The sequence below is a fragment of the Copidosoma floridanum genome, unplaced genomic scaffold, assembly GCF_036245765.1.
Source record: "Copidosoma floridanum isolate Cflo_tuat_1 unplaced genomic scaffold, Cflo_Japanese_pri ptg000014l, whole genome shotgun sequence".
In the NCBI taxonomy this organism is placed as follows: Eukaryota; Metazoa; Arthropoda; class Insecta; order Hymenoptera; family Encyrtidae; genus Copidosoma; species Copidosoma floridanum.
In genome coordinates, this window is record NW_028321891.1 from 4,287,623 (window position 1) to 4,310,579 (window position 22,957).

A 22,957-nucleotide genomic window follows, 5' to 3' on the forward strand; every position below is an offset into this window, starting at 1 on the left:
TACTTGTATAGGTATGAGGAACATTGGCGCCCAATTTGGCGCGGATCGCGGCTGTGTACGTATATTTATGTATATGTGCATCGAGTGATCGTTAACGAAACCACTCGATGATGATTGCAGTGGGGGCATCGCTAATGGATCGTAAAGTTCACGCGGTTGCACTCGAGAGAAGACGCGATCGCGTGCCGCAACCGCGGCGTTTACTATGACTCTCGTTTGGATGAGTTATTGCAATGGTTCGTTAATCTCTCGGAGTCGGTGTCTTGTGTCCGAGTAAATCCGACACATTTTTACGGTCAATTTGAAATTATTGGGAGACGCAGGCTCGTAATTGGAGTACTTGTTTCAAACTTTCACGTCTCCTTCTTCCAAAAAGTTATACTCTCGCCATCCAAATAATTGACTTGTTATACAAGGCGCAGGCACACACGTGTACATATATAGGCAAGAATCGGCGCATATTATGTAGTCACCACCCGAAAGCGGCGTGCAAAATTCAACAACGCCCGGGGGTAAGAGTAGCTCATCGATGAAATAATAACGCCATACACGCGCGCTAATAGGTGGCATTGTGCGGAGGGGCCACGCAAAAATTTTCCTGTTCAACCTTGACCTCCCCCCCCCCCTAGATTTCACTCCTGACTTTCACCCATAGCCGATGTATACGTGTATTGTGCGCGTGTCCTCCATAAAGCCAGAAGTCCCGCAAAATTACCCCTGCGTAAGCTGGACTAACGGGACCGGCAGATTAGCCTGTATTAGGTGTTGTAAATAAGTCGAGAGTGGCCAAGTTTGGGCTTTGAATTTGTCTCCTCTCTCTGTTTTACTTGAGGCGGGAGGAGAGAAATTTTTTTTTTTTTTTTTTTTTTTTTTTTTCACTATGTACACATCAGGTATACATCACAATTACACGGTACACCCGTAATGGATGATAACATGATAAGGATATTGATTGAAAATAAGTGTACGATACAATGTATCAGCCAAGGTGTCTGATTTGCATATTCGTTTTTCCAAGTGCTGATGTGCACTTGCTCAAGAACAACAGCCCCGGCTGTCACCTTCGCTCGCGTATCTACCGCTAAATCCGCTCAGCTGTGCACCTACACGAGACCGCGAGCGCTTTGGAACAAAAAAAAAAAAAAAAGTATCTAGCACACCGCTGCCACCGCGGCGTCTCGGCCTCAATCTTTCCGCACAAGAGCGCAGTGCCTACCAACAACACACCCCACCGGCACCTCATCTACTTTTAGCATCCACTTATCCTGGTTCAATAAACGATAAGTGGCAGCTGGTGTAAAGCCCGATAACGACGACGATGACGTTGTCCTCGGCGAGATGCAATTTTAATTACAGCAGCTAAATAAGGCACACCCGCGGGTATCGATTGATCGCCGACACGTTCCTCCTCCGCTCACACGTGGACCTGCAGGGATGGCTTTTGTTTCTCAACTTGGGCCGGCTCGTACTCGAGAGGTATAGGGAGAAAAACAAAAATCTCCGTCCAATTAGGGCTAATTGGGCCCGCCGTGTTTCCACCCGAGCTTCTGCCGAGTTATACATTGTTTTCTCATCTGTTGAGAAAAAAAAAATAACCAGGTCCTTCCATGCCAATCGTTAATGGAATTCTCATACGAGAAAATTTTTTTTTTTTTTTTCCCTTCTTTTTCACGCGTCCTCAATCAAGTGCAAATTTTTTTGCACTCCTCAATTCGTTGAACAACCTTGAGAATCGCTCACTAATTATAGTACAGGTGATCTAGAAGATGGATGGGCCAACCACACCCGAGTGTGTACACAAGTAAGTACTACGTAGTTGATTCAGTGCGAAAAAGGGCACTCGGTCCGAGTTTGGTCAAACTTACCTTATGCGGGATGAAAAGTTTTTGACCCCCCAATGGTAGAAAAAACAAATTTCACCGTCCCAGTAAATCCACTCGGGAGGGGGATATCGGGTAATGGCTCGCTGGGCAGAGTTGTCCGCACCTGTAACATATACATATACCTACACCCTCGAGGATAAGTTTGACAACCCGAGCATCTGACCCTCCCCAGCCCCTTCTCTCTGTATGCCTTTACTTTCGTGTCACGAGCATCACGCGAAAACTTTCTCTACACCGTTGACACTTTTTCTCCTTCTTCCGTCTTCGCCTCTTGCGAGTTGGCTCTCGAACACCCGTCCTAATATCGCGCTCCATTTTCCAAGCTATACGCATAATACACCTTTGATCAACCCCTCGATACCGATTACCGCTCCCAATTGTATACTATACCTACTCGGCTCACACCCACGTGACAGCTTTTAAATATATTTCCCCTCCCCCTTCATATCCCATGGTCTCGACGAAATTCGTCTCACCCGAAAACATCCCCGTTTAGGATATACATATAACGTAAAGTACAGAGCGCGTGATTAATATTCTTCTTCTTCTTCTTCCTTGTTTCGCCATCATCGGGTTATTGAAAGGGGAAAAACCACAGCGTCGATCTATCGGTGGGTATGTATTTACACAATGGGTGATGTACGCCGGGGAAAAGTTACATGTATACGTAATACGTCCCACCTTGTGTATAAGTATGTTGTACGCACTGAAATTTAGTGCAGGCTCCTCTCGTTCCGCCTACGAGTAATGAAGCACCTGCTTAACCAACACAGTCCAGAGTGAGGTACGAGAAAGAAGGGGGGGCGAGTGAGGGAGACAGAGGAAAGAGAAATAAAAGGGCGAGCGAGAGTCCGGTTCTTCCAAGGGATAGGTGTATATGTATAAAATACCCCCCTGGAGCTCACCTTTTTTTCTCCCGTTTCTTATTTATATACATATACACTTACTTCCCTATTCCCGGTGGAAGTTTATCTCTCTTCGAGTGCAGGATTCGCATACGCGTTATATGGCACCCGATGGGTTCACGTCTACTTACCGAAACATCACCCCTTGGCGCACGCGTGTCGCAAACCAATACTGCAACGGTGAACTATACCGTTGATGATATACATATACACACAAGTTGGTTATATTACGTGCACACTGCAGTACCCGTAAGTATAAGTAGGAGCGCGGTCGTCGATCGTGTAATGCCCGACGGCGCCTCTGCCAGCTTTTCCACCCTCGCTCTCGTGCTACGCCGCCGTCTCATCTTCTTCCTCTTCTTTTGCTTCTTATTTGCCATTGTGGTTTCGACGCCGCAACAGCCACTGCGTTGCTCCTCTCTCTTATCGTAATACATATCTCCCGCTCTCTCTGGCATTTTTCCTTTTTTTTTTTTTTTTTCTTCTTCCGCGGTGCTCGCAATTTATTGATTGCAACGTGGATCGGATGATCAACGCGTTGCAGTACCCCCCAGTGGAAAGCCGTATGTTCGTCCTTTTCGTTTCATAGGGAAAAAATGACCCCTTCCAATGTATGTAATAATTTCGTGAAAAGGATTTCGCCGAGACGCAGGGTATATATCGACACTTTTCTCTCTGTGTCTTTTCCATTGCGCTCTCGGCTACTTTTGACCCTTTTTCGGTACCCTCCACCCGGACGTTGTATCATATCATAGAATTTTTCTTTTTTTTTTTTTTTTTTTTTTTTTTTTTTCTTTCTAGCTAACCAACTAGGGGTCTTGTAAACCTCGCGTGTACACAGTATAACGATAGACCGGAGGGTATTACACAAGAAAATCACGTACAATTCGCGCCCTTAAGGGGCACACCGGGACACGATACCGGAGGCGAAGACCCGGCCGGCGAATCGACCCCGCTCGTATCAAAGTTGACGGGACACGTGGCCTCCTGCGAATGAAAGAAAACGAAACATATGTACAAAAAATAAGGAAGTCCACGAAGAACGTATCGCGTAACTGACACGATAGGGGGCACACCTGTAACCGTATCATTTCGCACGCCCGATGGGATCATTCACGCGGGGAGGGAAACGGATGGGTGATAATAATACACACGGAAACGGTGCGATGGCAGAGAGGGACGAAAGATGGGCTGCAAGTCACGTACCTGCTTGCGAAGCTCGTCCCGTTGGTCGGGGCCGCCAGCAGGAAGAAGGTGCACGAGCCTTGGAACCTCGTTGAGTGCCCAGGGCGCCTCGACCAGCCACGTGCTCCCGCTCTCCGCGTGGGCCATCACGTGGGCCAGAACCCTGCCCATCCTGCCCCGGTCCTTTTTCCTGAAAACCCAAAGCCCACGTGAACGGGCTTTGCTCTCCCATTTCTCAAACTCCCGCTGTACCCGGAACACATCGTTATCAAAGTTTTCAACAGAGCATACAAACGCGCCCCGTCTGTCACCCGAGTTTCGCGGAAGAAACGGCCGATTTCGCTTTTCGAGTCGTTTCCCCTTTTCACCGAATTTTTGCTATATAGGTCTGCACCCGAGATAGACTAATGAAAATTCGGGACACTCGTGTGTTATACTTCTTGACCCAGTTGGGCAACTTTACACACGAAAAGCGAAGGGGGTGGGGTAGAGAAAAGTAGAAAAAGCAAATGCATACTTGATGGGCGAAACGGCGGGTGGCTGGCGTTGCAGTTGCTGCCAGTTGGCTGTCGAAGAGAAAACAAAGGTGTAAAAGAAGCCCCGATTAAACTCACGGATCTGGCGGGCAGTAGGTCGACTCCTCGGTGGTGTCGTCGGGGAGGCCGATCGAGTCGTAGGTCCGGCCAGCGGGGCACAGGGCCACCAGCCGCAGTCCCGTCCGTTCGGCTGGAAACTCCTTCTACGGGGAGGGAGAAATAAATATATCGGTAAGTGGGTAATCTGTAAGCTTCCGGGGCGCCTTGGTGCGGGTCGAAGAGAAAGAAATGGGCGGGTGCATGGACGCGCCGATTGATGGGAGCAATTTGGACCGAACCGCCTTTGATTTTTTTATTCATGTCCCATCTGCGGAACAAAAAATTACAGAGGGGCTTACTAGATCGGGGGGTATATATACCTCCATACGCGTCGGCTTTAGTTTGGCCTTGAACTGCGATACATTTTTTTTTTCTTTCTCTTTTTCGTACAGGACTTTTGGGAAATGAAATTAGTTGCCGTGCCGAGGTGCCTTTTGTGACGTTATTCACGTTATACGTATACAGCTATACGTGTAGCAATATGCTCGATTATTCATTTACGTGTGTCTATAATGCACGTGGTTAGTGGAGCAAAGATGCGAGTAGGGTGGAAAAGATGGTGGGGTACTTACATTGTATCAAAGACATAGAGAGACGCGATATTGTATACCTGTACGTGTACACAATTTATTTTATAATGAGGTAAACAAGATTTTTGATAAATGGCACATGCCACCTTGAGCTTAATAAAAAAAACAAAGATCAGCAGAAGCATAGCACTCAAATTTAGGCTACATATGCCTACATCATGTATTTGATTGGGGTCGCGTACACCTAATAATACATACATACACATACACCTGTGTACGTCACACGATTTATATTGCATACTGCGCAGTAACATAAGCTTGTTAATTTTCTTTTCTTTTTTTTCACCGCTCTGTATATGTAAGTACCTCAAGATCCGCTGACTAAAAATAGCGAGCCAAACAGCTGATATGGGTACAAATAATAATGAAGCGAAGGGCTTCGTTTGCTCGAAAAAAAGTACCTATTAACGGGGCTCTGCGAGGCTTTGTACCTGCGTTACCACGGACTTATATGTAGTTTATAATATGTACTCAATTCCTTTACGTAATATTGCATGAATATAATATATATACCTGGGCATTTGGGCGTATTTTACAAGTGACCATTTGTTTGCTTGTTACTATACGCACATCACCAATGTATATGTAAGTACATGGAGCTTAGGGGAGTTCGAGAGAGGCTACTGCGCATTTAACGAATCCATTTCCCCTCTCGTGGCTCTCTCTCTCTTTCTCGATCCCTTCGAAGCAATATATTATATATCATGTAACACCGAGACTCTGGGAAAAGGATGTATTACATAATATAGTGCCCCGCGTGTATTTTTACGCATACACGTATATACACGTATACGTATACATATATTTGTAGCGATAAAAGAGCTTATGGCGAGAGGAAGTAAGTACTAATGGCCCCTTTGGGCTTTGTGTATATAAGTATATACCAACGGCATACGGCGAGAAGGCGAATAGGCGGTGGGCGGAAAAACAGAAGGTATAAAAGTTCATAAAATAGCGTGTGTACCGCAAGCTCGACGGTGGTCTCAATGCTGAGCTCGGAGTGGCAGTAGACGGGCTTGGGGGATCGGGGCCATCGTAAGAAGCCGAGGATCGACGCGCAGTTGATAATCAGGCCGGTGCTCCTCTTGATGCTACCTTCCTTGGCCAACAAGTGCTCCAAGCCTAAGCGCGTCAAACGGTGCACGTTGCTCTGCGCGGAGACACAATAATACGTGTTTGGCGTGGGTTAGGATTTTTTTTTTTTTTTTTTTCCAATCGTCCGAACTATATGTCAGAGCGAACCTGCTTCTTCTCGTCGGGGCAGTAATTTAGCGGAGGATCGGTTTGACGGTTAATGGCGTCGAGATCGTTGAATAATATGGTGACGTTTTCGTCTCGGCAGATGGACGACTTGAATATGCCTGTTGAGGTGATGATGGAAAAAAAAAAAAAAAAAAAAAACCACAAGTGGCAAAGTTAGGGTTTTTCACTTAAATCGTTATTTCTTATAACAAGGAGTTGCATTATTTCTCAACTGCGCGCCAAACGCACGAATTTTAACTTTTAATGCTATATATCTTACGCAATCGATCAAAGTTTTTTTTTTTTTTTCCTCCCCCCTTTTTGAAAGAATATTACGTAATATTGGGTAACCAAGAGGTAAAGACAAGTATAGGAGAATAAATACAACGAGCTCTGCTGTCTGTTGACGATACAAGTATTCAATATTAGCATGTGTGTGTACGTAATCGTGGGAGGATTTTTACATGGCTTCGCGGTTTTGAAAGAGAAAATTTATCAAATTGGGGAAAATTGTAGATCTAATGGAAGTAAGGAGACATCAAAAAACCTCATAGAAAATTGTAAAAAAAAAAAAAAAAAAATACTAAAGGACAAACGGAGCAATTGATGCAAATGTAAGAAATTTCATGTAAAAAAAAAAAAAAAAAAAAAAAACTTCATAAAAGGTCCTCCTGCACGTGTGCAATGCATCCGATGTACTTTGGACAAAGGCGCGTACAATGTATGCATCGCGTTACCTTCGACATGGCAGGAATTCCTGGGATCGCAGGAGTAAAATCTGGCTCGGTCTTTGCCGTACGCCCTGCAAAGCCTCTCAGCCGCGAAGGCACCCGCAGCCTCGTCCGCGTCGGCTAAAATGACCTTCTGAAAAAGCATATTTTTGCCATTCCTCAGTACTTACCATCGTATAAGCTCAAAATATTGCTTCTCCTCTGCTGTTTTCTTGCCCGTGATAAAAAAAAAAAAAAAAAAAAAAAATCCATCATCCGCCAACAGAATATGCTCATACGCGGAGGGGACGTACTCTGGCGCCACGTGACAGCAGCTGCTCAGCCGCCGAGTAGCCAAAGCCATTGTTGGACCCACCGATGATAAGCGCGACTCGGCAGTTTATCGTGGCTTTCGGTTCCGGGAGTTCCCGACAGTTGCCAGGAACGAGGACGCGGGGCCCTCCTGGCGCTGCTCTCTTCGTGCTGTGGGTGAGTGTTTCTTTTACTCGTATTTTACTCGCTAGGATCTATATATAAATGTTTATACCTACTCACCTGAAAGTTTTCATCCCAAACGAAGAGGCGACTCGGAGAAAAGGTTTAAACCCGCGGAATTTCATTTTTTCGGGTCACATTTTTTCATTGGCTTTTAAAAAAATTAACAATTTTGTTTAACCTTAATTCCCACCAACGTTTTTGGTTAACACGTTGAAAAACAAAAGAAGATTTAGTCCGGATTAACAACTGGGTGGAGGAGGTCGTTGAGTATTTGGTTAAAGAAATTTTGTGGTTTTCGCTTGAATAAAAAAAAAAAAGAAAAAAAAATGAGGAATTAACAAGCCTGAAATAGTATAGTTGATACCTTTTATTTATTTGAAGCTTGCAATATATTTGATATAGAAAAACACAGCAAATTTAATTAACTACATTATGAACGTTTTTTCAAAGAAAATTAACAATTTTTAAAATCAACGATTTCATCGTACATAGAAACTATGTGACCTTAATATGTTTAATTCATTTTGTCAAATTCAAAGTGCGCCTTTGTATTATATCGCATATAAACATTTTTTTAAATTTATTTATAACGCGAACGTATATTATGATATAAGCGATAAAACTCGTGCACGTACACACATACACGTACAATTATTTTCAAACCATATTATAAATATACTCATTTGCAACAATTAAAAACATATTTTACGCTTGTGCCACTCACGTGGAAGCAATCAAATTCCTTACATAATGTTTAAGTCTTGGAAACTCATTTACAGAAGCAAATTTTTTTTTCAATTCAAAGACGGCAAATTTGCTTGTGTGAGAAGAGATAAGTCATATTTATGCATAATAGTAATGTCACACGTAGCACAACTTACAGCTTTTTACGTAAATGAATCTTACGAAAAATATTTAATGGTAAGTATATCACTTGGCAAAAACACGAAATATATAATTATATTTTCTTCTCTCATGTTACACTATAGTTTTCACAATAAATACTCAATTAAGGTATGGTATTGTTCTTACAAATGTTGGCAGTACGTAACTTGTTCACAATAAAATCGCAATATCAAAAATTTTAGATGATCATTTTGATTTTATTTACAATGGAAGTACCTACATTTTTTATTTGGTACATGGGTATTGCCTCGTACTTGAACGTGAATCCAGTTGGTCGAAAGAACATTGATGTGACTTTGCTCAAACAAGCCGATTGTATCACAGACAAAATTAAAGTTACTTAATTTTAGCACATGCAAAGACCGCACTGTGCATTTATAAACGATGCAAAAAAATTCATCGAAACACACCATTCTAGCGAGGTCGCGATGCACCTTATTCAGTTGTATTGGATAAAATATATGCGTACACATTGCATCGATTTCACCGATTAAAAGACTTATAAAAGGGAAATAAAAAGTTTCTCGTGAATCGCAAGATTTCTTTTTCTTTTTTTCTTTTTTTTTGGTATAAGTATATAGGTACAGAGTCACTGGATACTTTGCGTATTAAAATTGAAAAATTCGCTATTACATGTATTGTTTAAAAATATGCATTTTACGATACGTTCCTTCATACCTGTATGCTTTCGTTATACGGACCACTTAATGTCCCGCTTACACTCTTATTGTTACTGTACGTGGGTAAAATCAAATATGAAAAGTGGATTGTCGCGAGTGCGCGAACATATCGAGGGACGTATACAAATTACGAAAGTCAGAATTTGCAAAAAATGATGTTCGAGAATATCAAAACCGCGTCAATGTAACAGAGAAATTGTATCCAAATGTTTTTTTAGGAAAACTTTGAATCACCAAAATGGCAAAGTATTACCAAGTAAATATTGCACGTAGGTATACCCTACGATTAAGTGTAAAAACATTTAAAAAATTCCCTACGGTATAGTAGCTTTGCCGCGCGTGGAAGGCTGCAATGTCCATGACGGTACACGGTAGGACGTTAATTTAGTTCGGACGATTGTTGTAAAAATTCCTCGAGCGAGTGTATGATGTATCGAACGGTTTGGAGCCTAATGTTTCGAGAACGTGATTTCCTTGGGGGGCTGTCCGCTCTCCACCAGCCAGACGCTGCCACTCTTGCCGTTCGCCAGTATCTGGACCAACGACTTGGCCACGTGCTCGGGCCTGGAAGTAACGAAATCGCATCAGATATGTGATCACAAGATACCCGCGCGTACACATATATTATAAATTACACATTTACGTTTGGTAGGTCGAAGAGGCCGTGTCTCGGCGCCAGGCGTCCTCGTACCGAGGATACAGAAGCTGCTTGCCAACGTCGCGCACCAGATTACTCTTGGTCGCCCCGGGACATATGGCCATTATCTTCACGCCCGTCAAACCTACGTGGTACTGGTCCTATGTAGGTATAGAAATGGTCATACATACAAAAGTAAGGACACGATATTGTGACTGGACTTACGCCAAAAGCTCTGGTGAGGCTGACTATGGCAGCCTTGGTTGCCGAGTAAATCGGACAGCTGACGTAAGGGTTGAAGCCGACGTTGCTCGCGGTGTTGAGGACCACCCCGCCTCGGCCGCCCTTGTCGATACCCATGAACCGTTGGGCCAACAGCGTCCCGCGAATAACGCCGTTCTTGCGACCATTTACATGTTTATTTGCCAATGTTTTTTTTTTTATTTTCATTGCCTGTACAAGTAGGTTTTTGGGGGGGACTTACGAGGTTTATGTCGACTTCGAGCTCCCAAAATCTGTCGTTCATTATGCCCGCGTTGTTGACGACGATGTCGATGTGTCCGAACGTGGCGATCACAGTTTTGAAAGTGTCTAGGTTGACAAAACACACATGTAATTATTATTATTATTTTTTTTTTCTTTTTTTTTGATAGAAGAACAAAAAACAAATAAGAATTTTTCAGTAAGGAGTACCCTCGAACTGTAGGTAATCGGTGACATCGCACTGGCAGAACAAGACGCGGTCCTTGCTGTGACGGGAAGCCAGCGTGTGGTACAACTTTTCCCCTTCCTCGCCGTTGATGTCGCATATAGCCACCTGAAACGAATGATGATAATATCGTGTGGTATGGAAATTCGGGAAAAAAGCACCGTAACTTACCCCTTTGGCCCCTTGGTTCAGCAACTCCTCGGCGTAACTTTTGCCTATACCGGTGGCTGCTCCCGTCACCAGGGCTATGCGACCCTTCACCTCCATGCCCCCGAGCTCGCTCGAGCTTTGTTTTCTGATCTTATCTTTGGCTTTTTCTTCTTCTTCTTCTTCTTCTTCTTTCCTTTTATTTTCAGTTGTTTGTTTTTTTTTTATTCTGCAGGAAAAAAAAAATTACAGCCAACGATTAACTCTGGTTTCGTTATCGAGTATATTATTTCGCTCAACCGGTGAATTTTAAGGCGAAACGCTGCAATTTAAGTGGCAATGGGAACAAAAAATAATCTCATTTTCACGGTAAATAAAGGGTTGTACGTGAAAGTTGTTTGAAATATCTAAAAAAAAAAATATTTCTTCCCCTTATATTGGGTGTACAGTATTTTTGATTGCAAAAAGTGGCGAACTGCTTGCACAAATGAGCTCAAGCGAACAACTTAAGAAGAAACGGTACCGGGCAAATATCGTAATTCAATATCGGTATGTAAATAAACCAAGTGTAAGCGACGTAGAGTATTTGTCGGAACGTCAATTAGTTGTGCGAACGAAATGAAAGTCGCGGGTCGATCGATCCGCTCTCTGTCACACACGACGCCTGCACCCAATCACCAGGAGCACCCGGATCACACCACATTATAGCACTGCTGCATTTACAACAGCCGAAAAGACGTTCGCTGAAATAATTGAAGAAAACAGAAATGAGGTGAGCAACGCACCGAAACAACGAGGGAGCCCAGATGATGTATACCCGTTGGGGGGTTGAAGCACACACACACACACACCCACGCGTGTATGGAGAAACGCGAAGGGGGAGTCGCGGTATTATGAGAATGAGTCACACGCGCCCGGACGTATCGGGACTCTGATGGCAACAGGCTCGTCGGTTCGGTGGATGTAAATACCGTGCGATATCCCTAGACAGCGGCCGGCCACCCCCGATCGACGTACATAATATTATGCACCGGAGCCCGCCCGCGTGGGCGTGTATTAGATATACGCACAGGACCAAGTGTGGCGCGTAGATGTACAGCCCAAAAGGAATATAAGTACGTATAGGTGTAAGAAAAGAGAGCAAGAGAGGGATGTACAATAGTTAAGGTGTGGTTGACGCGCGGCTGCGCACCTGTCCCGGTATATCGATTGTCCTGCGTCCGAGGAGGCTGGGGAAGGAGGTATAGGAGTATAGGGTGGGGTCTACCTTCCGAGGATTCGCGAGCTTGCGGGAGGCTTTCGTATGTATATACAGTACCTAGACTCAAGGCTTGCCGGTCGTTTCACTACCGATTTCTTCACGTGTGTTAACTGTTCGATACACATAATCTCACCGTTCGAGAACTTTGGTGGAGAATTTCATATTTTAAGGCTTACTCTGGTCATCGGCGATTGTTTAATTATCAATAATTTTAAATCTTTCGTGATTGCGATTTTTAGGATTATGGATCCTTTTATTCCTTACTATGACTGTCATCTGTAAGATATACTTAATGTACGACCATGGTATGCAGTTTAAAATTTTTTCCCGCTAACAGGTATAGGATCGATGCGAAAAAATACATGTTATATTGGTGATGTGCTCGATTCATCGAAATTCAACCATCGAGGCCTCCACCTTGCATACATTGCAACGCAAAAAGTATATGCAGTATTTACAGGATTAGAAATGTACAAATGTGGAAAATTTTGGATACGTAAACCTCGGAAAAATTAGTGTTTCGATCAATTGAAATTTGAAAAAAAATCATTTATGGATCCTCATCAAGTGACGACCAACAGTATTAAGTAATTGAAACTAATGCAGTAGATGATAATATGCGCGCTGCTGCGGAAGAATAACAAGTACTTTTACTATATTAATTTATTGTAAAATAAAACCTGAATAATATAGGAGATAATCACACGAGCTGGAATACTATACGTATAAAATTATGATATCACTCGTACAAGAAAAATTAAATGAATAAGTATAAAATGTGACGCGTAATTTTTTGCTCCGAATCACAAACACTCGATCATTTACAATAATCACAAGCAGTATAATAATAATAATATCTGCGTTTGCTTGTTTGTGAATTTTCTTATACTATATACTGTCACCGGCTATGTTGTAGGTACCTGTACGAGCAGTGTAGATTCTTCTTTTAAAAAACCGGTTTTGTTCTCCCGTCGTCTCGACTCTGATTTACAAGCCGGTCCTCTTTGCAAGTGTGCCACTGATACCTTGCACGAAGAATCTTATTATGTAAATATCACTTGATAAGTATGCATCGCTTGTTCGAGCCTAGCAACTGAGAGCCGAATTCGATAAATACTTGATTATGCTGAGAAAGAGTCGCTTATAATAATAATAAAATTAAGAGGAAAGAGCAGAGAACTTCTCTGGCATAAGTGTACTGACAAGAGGCCCGCCGCAGCTGGGGGTATACATCACTCGAGAGAGCCGTCTGTACAGTACGTTTTACCTACTTATCTCTCCTACAACTCAAGCAAATATGGCTTTATCCATTAGTAGACTTGGTAGAATATTGTTTTTAAGCACCAGCGTTGATGTACATACGTATAAATTGCTCAAGCTGTCAAAGGTTAGTCGTTCTTTCAAAATTCCTGATTCTTTTGATAATCAAATTCCAAAGACTTAACCTATAAGTAGAATAAACGTGTGTAAAACCTGTCCGCTCCTCCTGATGGCAGGTGTTGACAGTCAATTTTTCAGTCAAATCGGACATTCCCGAGAGCGATAAAGATGCGGAAAAGACACTTCCGGCTCCAAAGGGCGATGGAAAAGTCTTCAAGTCGGCGGATGAGGTGGTCTCAGATATTCCCGATGGCGCAAAGCTTCTTGTCGGTGGTTTTGGCTTGTGTGGCATCCCAGAGAATCTCATCGATGCACTGCTCAAACGTGGCTCGAAAGATTTGGTTGTAGTCTCCAATAATGCGGGAGTCGATGACTTTGGCCTGGGTAAGCTGCTCAAGGAGCAGAGAGTTAGAAGGATGATATCCTCGTACGTGGGGGAGAATGCAGAGTTTGAGAAGCAGTACCTCAGTGGCCAACTTGAAGTTGAATTGACGCCTCAGGGAACCCTAGCAGAGAGAATCAGGGCCGGTGGAGCTGGTATACCTGCCTTTTACACACCCACTGGTGAGTAAACTTTTTATTTGTTTTCAATCTAACTTTAATTTTAATCAGATAGTCGCGTGTTATTGAATACAAAATAAGCAAATGTGTATAGTTATGCTATTGAGTCGCATACAACTAGCTTTATGAATATTCATTAATATTCTCATGAATGATTCAATCGTGTTCAGTATTACATCTGTAAGTATTTATTTATTTCAGCCTTTGGTACCATTATTCAAGGAGGTAACACGGTTATTAAGTACGACAATGCTGGAAATGCAGAAATATCTGGTGAATCCAGACAATCTCATCAATTTGAGGGTAGACACTACATTTTGGAGCACGCCATCACTGGAGACTTTGCTCTGATTAAGGCGTGGAAAGCTGACACTTGTGGAAACCTTGTGTTCAGAAAGTCGGCAAGAAATTTCAATCCAACAATGTGTAAGGCAGCAAGAATAGCAATTGCAGAAGTTGAGGAAATAGTTCCTGCAGGTCAAATTGATCCTGACCATGTTCACTTACCTGGTATCTATGTAGACAGAATCATCAAAGGAGAACGTTATGAGAAGAGAATCGAAGTGAGTTATTATTACTTTTCTTTTTGAATAACTATCAATGGAATCGATTAATTTTTACATAATTATACATTTGTGTTGCAGAAACGATCCACAAAACAGTCTCTCAAACCAACTAAAGTTACTCCAGCTAGCAAAGCCAGAAACAGGATTATTAGAAGAGCAGCACTTGAATTCCAAAATGGAATGTACGCCAATCTAGGAATCGGTATGCCAATGTTGGCAAGCAATTATATTCCAAAAGGCATGAATGTCACGTTACAATCTGAAAATGGAATCCTGGGACTTGGACCATTCCCGGATGAAAGCAAAGTTGATCCAGATCTAATTAATGCAGGAAAAGAAACTGTTACTGTTTTACCTGGCGCATCGTACTTTAGCAGCGACGAAAGCTTTGCTATGATTAGAGGGTCAGTGTCATCATTATTGGCACTTAGTTTTTTACTTATCAATACACGTTAATTACAAAATTTGTCAAATATTTATCAGTGGCCACGTTGACTTGACCATTTTGGGCGCAATGCAAGTATCAGCAAAAGGAGATTTGGCTAACTGGATGATTCCAGGACAGTTGGTCAAGGGAATGGGTGGTGCTATGGATTTAGTTTCCGCTGCTTCAACCAAGGTGGTGGTTACAATGGAACACAAAGCTCGAGATGGAAGCCCAAAAATACTGCCAGAGTGTACCTTACCTGTAACAGGTAAGTTAAAAATTTTGCTACATGTTGTACGCAAAATAGAAGGTAATAATAATTTTAAAAAACTTTAATCATTGGCAGGTCAACAGTGTGTTGATTTAATCATCACTGATTTGGCAGTTTTTGAAGTCACTAAAGGTGAAGGTCTGAAACTTATCGAGGTTGCACCAAACGTCGACATTAGCGAAATTGTAAGTTCGACTGGATGCGAGTTCACTGTTGCTGACGAGTTGAAAGAAATGGGACAGGTTCCTGAATAAAAAGTCTTTGATTAATTTTTATACGTACTTTATAAAATTGTCCTTGTTAATAAAATTTGGACTGTTGTTGAGGAGGGGTGTGGGTGCTACTCTGTACAATTTCTTGTATATAATTGCAAACCGACGAATTTTGTAAATCAAATGCAAGATGCGACTTTTTTTACATGTACATAAATGTTATGCGTAAATGCAATAAATATAATATATGGAAATGAATATTCCGAAGCAGTTGTAAATTCCGCCGCTTTTTAATTTCGAATCATAGGGGGGAAAAAAACAACTAACGTTGCAAGGTATATCTGCACCCAGAAGATTTGTAATTGCGGTTACTCTCGAAATTTGGCCTTGACGGTAGCTGGTAGTGGCAGAAAGTAGAGCACGCTGTTGAAAATAACGAGGCCCACCGAGAAAGCGAGCGAGATCAGTAGATTAAGCTCGACGTTGAGAACCTGCAACGTGTTCTCGGTCTCCTTGGTGAATCTTTCTCTGAGATAAGCGTAGCCGTCCTTGTACCTGCACAGCTCCTGGCTCCCGGGACAGGTGACGCTGTCGTTGTAGTTGAGATTCTTAAAAGCGTCCACCTCCAAGGCCAACTGGTTGAGAGCCAAGGACGCGTATCTCCCAGGCAAAGCCGTGGAAAGGGAACCGAGCAAGTCGGGCAGGCTTCTGCGAATAAGAGTCCACTCAGCAAACAGTACTTTGACGTGATGATACAGTTTTGTACAAAAACAAACGTATACCGCAAGCTCCGCAGGCTTCCCGAGGCAACGGCAAGGGTGGCGAGAGTGAGGTAGACGAGGGTGATGGCCGCATTCATGGGCCGCCTGACGAGCATGAGGACGGCAATGGTGAGCTGTTCGCTGACGACAAACGAGGCCCAGAGCACCAAGCACGCCTTGAACCAGGAGTCCAGACCCATCTCGAGAACTGGATACAGTATGGCCATGCCCATGAGGGTCGAGAGGAAACTGAGCGGCAAACTCAGCAGCCCATAAGTCACGATGAACATCGTACCGCCGTACAGGCCCTCGCGCTTCTCCTGGTAGTAGCGCGCCCGAAACCCTGGAACTGAAACAAAGGCGCGTTGTTTGGTTCAAGTTTTGGCACACACCCACCTTACGATGTATGGAGGCCCATTACACAGGAGAGCAGTCACTGAGATCCCGGCTACGTAGAACAAGGTCAGGACGTTGAACACGAGGCCGGACGTCTGCAAGAAGACCATCGACTGCTGGGCTTTCGAGTGGGAGTAGAAAACGCTCACGAGGGCGAGGACGAATGGCAAGAAAAACAACCTGGTGCCAAAGTGAACGGCGCCCGACTTGTTGCAGGCGAAGGTTGCGGCGAGGCTTCTCCTGGACGTAAGTAAAAACACGTTGCTTTGGCTAGTGCGCAGAGAAAGAGAGAGTTAAGTATGGAACTTACAGGTAGAGCGCCGTGAAGGTCGAGAAGCAGCCGGGCCTGATGCCGCGGTTTTGCAACGACTTGTGGGTCATGCCGATGGGCGTGGGACTGAGAGAGGACGTTGGCGTCTGGAGCTGGGACTCCTTCAGGTGACTGCCGGCTAGGGTAGAGGCGGGCGCCTCCTTCAAGAATATCCCACCCTCGGCCTTGAACTTGTCCACCAGCACGGATATCTGCTGATTCGACTCCAAAAACCGATCTCGCGATCTACGGTCCACCGTCGACAGGCACACTTGCGTTTTGTCGAAACAATTGTATAATTGTTAGTTATTATTTTTCATACCCACACACTAGATAATTATATTGCACATGGGTACGTACGGTAGTACATGAGCGGGTTCTCGAGCTCGGGACAAGGAAAGCCCACGTAGGTGAAGTAGTCGAGCATACTGCGAGTCGGGCCGGAGTAGACGACCGCCCCGAGGCAGAGCAGAGTGACGCGCGCTACAAAGGGCAGCACGTCGGAGCGCGGCGTTTCCATCGTCAGCACTACGATCGAGCCTCGTCTGTACGCGTATTTTGCAAGTTGAGGGGAAAATAAATAAACAGCATTGGAATAAGATGTAAAAAGTTCTATACATATTTGGGGAATGTTGAACCGAAGTTTAGCATAGTAAGTAGCAAAAAGTGTGTGTACAAGGCACAGCTTATTTTTTTTTTTTTTTTTTTGTCGTTCCCGTAAATTATACATGAAAATTTGCTGTTAGGGCACACGAAAAGTCCAAGAAACTGTTTCAATATCCTTTCAAACGCGTAAAGTTGTCATGGTATACTGCACCCAAGACCATAGACTACCCATATATGTATCAGCAAATTGAATATTCGGTACGGTTGAGCACACGCAGTACCTGGTGGCGTACGACCAGAGCATCGACACGATGAGGTAGGTGTTGAGGGGGTCGGTGTCCCAGGTGGGCTCGTCGAGGAGCAGGATGAGCGGGTCCTTGGCAAACTGCACGCCGAGCATGAGCCTACGGTACTCGGGCTTGGTGAGCTCGGAGACCGGCCTATTGGCCAGCTGCGAGAGCGCCAGATCAGCCAGGGTCTGGCGCACCCTGGACTCGCGACTCCCACCCCCGTCGTGGTTGCACAGCCACGTGGCGTAGGTCAAGGTCTGACGGACCGTGAGACTCGGCAGGAGGTAGCAGCGGTGCGAGACGTAAGCACCATGCCGCCGGAACAACTCGGGCGTCATCAGGCTCCCGTTGAGGGTGATGCGACCCCGAGTCTCGCCCCGAGCTGTTCGACCGGCTGCACCAGGTGAAACGATATATTAAATTGGTGTATAAAACACGTGTGTATAAATGTGGGGGGTCAGTCGGCATAATGGTAGTACCAATGACGTCGAGGAGGGCTCGTTTGCCGGAGCCCTTGGAGCCGAGGACGGCGAGCACCTCGCCCCCAAAGACCCGGGCCGAGACGTCCCGGAGTACGGACGTGGGCTCGGACCTTGCGGCGATGCAGCTGTAGGTTGTGCCATCGGCCGCGGGTACGGTGGTCGAGTGGTACACGGCAGCTACGTCGAGGACGTTTTCGGCCATCGGGGCCATTATGAGGGTAGCCGCGGCTCTGGCGGCCGCTGCCGCGGCGCGTCGACGCTCCCGCCTGATGAGACCCTCGCAGGTGCACCGGTTGTCGCTGCGCTGCTGCGGTGGCGGCCCGGTGTTTCCGATCGCCGCTAAGCGCCGACGGCTTCGCGCCTCGGCATTTCGCATTCGCCGACGAGCATTCGGATGGTGTATCTTGCTGCCGAGTCCGCTACCTCTTCTTTTCTACTTTTTTTTTACTTTTTTTGCCTGAAAGTAGTTTTTTTTTTTTTTTTAGTTGATTACATATGAACTGTGCATACTTGCATACATATTTACAATCGCACACGAGTTAAAAAAAAAGGGAAAAGAAAAATGTCGTTCTCCACGAGTGAATTGTTGCTCTCAGTTCGAGTAAAAATCCGCTCATACATTGGACATTTTAAAGAGTAATACATTTAGTAAAATACTTGTAACATATACTTACAAATGAAAACGTGTTTCTTTTCTTTTTTTAAAAGTCACTTTGACAGTTGAAAAACGTTACCGATATATCTTAAAAAAAAAAAAAAAAAAAAAAAAAAGCACGCTCGTGCGAATCAACACGTACCTGTGATCGGTTCTCCTATGCCAACTGCGCTCGATGATCAGATGCAGAGACGAGCAGCCAATTATCGGAGCAGCATCCACCAAGAAGAAAAAAAGGATGTACATAAATCACTTGCCGATCGATGCGAAAATCGTTAACAGGTCAACGACTCCTATCGCGTATATATATAAAAAAAAAAAAATACCTGTATACTCGTTGTACAGCGCGTATTATGCACAGAAACAATATTGGTCAGCAAAAACGCTTGCCCGTATCGGAAAACGATCGGCTGTACCCATCCATAAGTACCCACCGACTCAACGAAGCGAGCCGCGCTCGGCGAGAGTCCCGAGTCCCGAGAGAGTGCCTCGACCGTAACTATAATAATACTTATGAACCTACATAAGAAAATATATATATATATAGTATATGGAAAAGAAACCGAAGAGGAGGAGGAAGGAAGTAAGGAAGAGCTCGCGTCAGCAGAGATAGAGGCAGCTCGCGCTGACGGAGAGGAGCGCGAAGGAGCGACTGGGGGGACCCGTGCATCAGCAGCCCAGTCGAGGTGAACGTTCTCCCATACACTCTCGTACCACGTAGGTAGGTATTTATATAAATGTATACCACCAGCAGAAGCGTCTCGAGAGGCCCTTACCTGGCGCACAATACATGTATATATATATAACGGAAACTATAGCTACGTGTGTGTATGTATATGTATACACGCCAGGCGTTGAGTCCCGAGGAGGAGGGGGCCCCGCGCTCTCAGGTATGCCAGACGCTACTCGGGCCCCGGCGAAGCTCGGCCTCATAGATAGGGTATATTATATATTATATTACAGGCACTTGGACGGCTCCGCGCCTCAGTCGCGCGCGACTCCTCCTATGCCACGGGTCACGGTCACACTCTCCTGTCGTCCCCGTGTACACACACACACACAGCCTCGGATTATCACCATCATTATTCATCATTATTCGCCCCCCCTCCGCCTCCTCCTGCAAACACGCCGCTTTCCAAAATCAAGTGTTTTACCCGGGCCCTGTCCAAAGCGAGGGAGCTGAGCCGTGGAGGCTCCTCCTGCCGCGGCTGCCGTGCGGTGCGAAGGTCCGAGAAAATGGGCCCGACAGTTTCTCCACCGCAGCGATAAACTCCGGCTGGACTCGTTGAGATTTTTTTTTTTTTTTTTTTTTTTTTTTTCTTCTTCTTTCACTTCGCTTTGTTACAATTGATACCGCAACTGTGGCCGAAAGGATAATCCCCGTGCTCGCGGGGGCGCGCGTTTTCGCGCCTATAGCTGCGGTCGGGCGCTTGGATTCCCAGAAGGTGAGTACTAAAAGTTTTTCTCCTTCATTTTGCACCAGTTATGTACTATTGTACCTTATGCATATACATACCTACATACGCTCGTTCGTTACCTTTTCCGGGACGCAGTGCTATCTACGACCATCCATCTAAACTCTCTCTCTCTCTTTTTCAGCTTCCGCGTCCCTATCGCATCGCACGAGGGCTCGGTTTTTTGCAACTCACGGGTATAGTAATTTTTTACCTTTTCCTTCGTCGTATTCCGCGAGGCCTGTATAGTAAAAAAAAAAAAACGCCGTGATCGTTATGACCACGAGAGAAAATCGGTATGGGTAAAATGCCCTACGGAGCATCTTTTGATATAATTTTATTTTTTTCTCGTTTGGCGCGTAAGTGCCAGTGTAAGTTTTCTAAATGGAGCAAAAAAAAAAAAAAAAAAAAACAAAAAAAAAAAAAAAAAATCGGTAAGACCCCGTCATAAGCTTGCGTAATACACGCACAGGTATAAATAATTATGTACACGGTGTATAGGATGGTAGCGGCCAGCCGACGGCTGTTGGGCTGTTATGCGGTCGTGAATGTCAAGTTGAAGGGAAACGCGCGCGAGAGGAGGAGAGCGTCGCGCATTACGTGATAGAGTACGGGAAAAGAGAGAGAAGGCGATGTACGAGTAAAAAGGCGAGGAAAGAGAGAGAGATGGATTTCATCGGTATAGTATATGGTGGCTGCTTTGGTATACACGTATACACACGCAGCGCAGGAGGTAATGCTGACGCTTACGGTTCTTCATTTCATTCGGTACTCACCTATATATATACATGTGAGAGCCACATCAGGTTGATATATATGTATATCGATGTTGATCATCCCGTATCCCCTTGGCAAACCAAAGGACCCTAGCGCGCGCTCTGCAATACGTACCTACTTTCTTCTTATTATATATCGCGTGCATCATGCATGATGTACGGGTACAGGCAGATGATAATGTAATAACATACCCACGTATACCTGTATGTTTTACAGATGTACCTATACGGGAATCCGCTAAGCCGTGATCCTCCTGCTCTTTGGTATACTTGTGTGTGTATACGAGCGAGTAACAGGTTTTCGAAAAAATCGGCATCGGCATGCCGCGCGGAATGTGTATTATATAGGTGCCTATATATTATACGAAAAAAGAAGGAAAAGGAAGAAAAAGAAAGAAAAAAACCTGGTGAACCGTAAGCTTGCGCGCGTTCTCTCGCTCCCTTTTTCTCTTCTCTGCGGCGCTCGTAAAGTTTCCGCGAGTTTTTTTTTTATTATTTTTTTTTTTTTACATCTATTTCCCGCAAGATAGGGCGTGTGTTTGACTCCCATCCGAGGGGAAAAACACTAACGCTCGCTTTAGACGGTAGGTTTTGCGAAATCGAGTTGTGCAAAAGAGATACATATATATATGGGGCCACGCTTGCAGAAGAGCACAGCCGAGATATACATACGGGGTAATTAGCGTATACGTACACACTATATACCTGCATGCAGATTGTAATCTTCATGCATGTATATGTATTTATGTACATGGGGGCATGGGAAAAAGAACGCCCGTCCGAGCGGAAAGTAAGAAAGAAAGCGATTGCACTGCTCTGATCTGATGTAGGTGTGTACTATACTGATGCTGTTGTTGTTAACCGTCTATATATAATATGTATATAAATTAAGACAACTCGACGCGCCGGCTGTTGAAAAGAAAATTCACTTTTTCCCCTACATTATTATTATTACGTTGTGTATCAGTAGTCCGCGATCGCGCGATTTCATATACGTACAGCCACGTGCGGCCCGGAAAAGTGCATCTCGATACACACGTATATTATCTACAGGCACGATCTCATTTTCATTTCGTTGGGAGGCTCGGTTGTTGTTCTGCATGAAATATCATGTGATATATATATATATATATATATATATATATATATATATATATATATGCGCCGCGTAATACCATCAACGCGCAATCTCATCCCAACTAATTAGGGTATATACATACGTATATATTATATATTAACTCGTTAATAACACTGCATCATACGCTTCATTGTACACGTATAAAAACAGAAAATAATACTATACCCAAGTGTACCTGTAGTCTGCAGTCTAATGCTTAAAGGAAAAATTGAGAACCATCCTCATCTGAAAATGTAAATGAAAACTTTTTTTTAATTTTTTTTTTTTTTTGCCGCCCAACTGGAAAAACTTGAATTACCAGTGGGGCCCCGACGCGAGAGGGTCAAATGCAGGTATATTATAATATCATCGTTTTCAACAGTTTTCATCAAACAATCGCACGAAGGGAGCCGGGCTTGCAGAATGCTGCTTCATTTAATGCGGGGTAATTTCACGAGACGCGCACATCAAGGTAATACAAGGTGCAGCGCGACCATATGCGTTTTCTATTTTTTTTTCTTTCCCCTCATTTTTCCTCTGTCATTGTCATATACCCATACGCGTATATAGGCATATCATGCACGCTGTACCCATGATGAGAGACTTTTTCTCCTGATGCACGAGCCACGATGGTTTTACTTCCCAAGCGCTTTCTCATTCTCGCCTTGTGTGCAAGCACCACCTGCACTACTTATACTCTCGTCT

At 44.3% G+C, this 22,957-nt stretch overlaps 4 protein-coding genes across 4 annotated transcripts; 1 reads left to right on the forward strand and 3 right to left on the reverse strand.

Moving 5' to 3' along the window:
• Window positions 1-3,664: 3,664 nt before the first annotated feature.
• Window positions 3,665-7,719, reverse strand: LOC106645216 (uncharacterized). Its single transcript, XM_014361012.2, has 8 exons — window positions 7,706-7,719; window positions 7,465-7,633; window positions 7,178-7,304; window positions 6,441-6,559; window positions 6,163-6,348; window positions 4,588-4,712; window positions 3,995-4,163; window positions 3,665-3,775 (listed from the first exon to the last, which is right to left on the reverse strand). The coding sequence occupies exons 1-8, from the start codon at window positions 7,717-7,719 to the stop codon at window positions 3,665-3,667; spliced, it is 1,020 nt and encodes a 339-aa protein (XP_014216498.2).
• A 424-nt stretch (window positions 7,720-8,143) lies between these two features.
• On the reverse strand, window positions 8,144-10,891 carry LOC106645243 (15-hydroxyprostaglandin dehydrogenase [NAD(+)]). The gene is made up of 6 exons (XM_014361060.2): window positions 10,752-10,891; window positions 10,565-10,688; window positions 10,356-10,462; window positions 10,097-10,270; window positions 9,878-10,032; window positions 8,144-9,798 (listed from the first exon to the last, which is right to left on the reverse strand). Exons 1-6 carry the CDS (start codon window positions 10,845-10,847, stop codon window positions 9,684-9,686), a joined length of 771 nt encoding a protein of 256 aa, XP_014216546.1. The 5' UTR covers window positions 10,848-10,891; the 3' UTR covers window positions 8,144-9,683.
• A 2,114-nt stretch (window positions 10,892-13,005) lies between these two features.
• Window positions 13,006-15,663, forward strand: SCOT (Succinyl-CoA:3-ketoacid CoA transferase). The gene is made up of 6 exons (XM_014361064.2): window positions 13,006-13,375; window positions 13,485-13,932; window positions 14,131-14,492; window positions 14,574-14,899; window positions 14,979-15,190; window positions 15,269-15,663. Exons 1-6 carry the CDS (start codon window positions 13,286-13,288, stop codon window positions 15,445-15,447), a joined length of 1,617 nt encoding a protein of 538 aa, XP_014216550.2. The 5' UTR covers window positions 13,006-13,285; the 3' UTR covers window positions 15,448-15,663.
• A 110-nt stretch (window positions 15,664-15,773) lies between these two features.
• On the reverse strand, window positions 15,774-18,626 carry LOC106645265 (ATP-binding cassette sub-family G member 5). The gene is made up of 7 exons (XM_014361086.3): window positions 18,248-18,626; window positions 17,760-18,162; window positions 17,233-17,417; window positions 16,873-17,143; window positions 16,588-16,802; window positions 16,188-16,515; window positions 15,774-16,113 (listed from the first exon to the last, which is right to left on the reverse strand). Exons 1-7 carry the CDS (start codon window positions 18,624-18,626, stop codon window positions 15,774-15,776), a joined length of 2,121 nt encoding a protein of 706 aa, XP_014216572.2.
• Window positions 18,627-22,957: the final 4,331 nt, after the last annotated feature.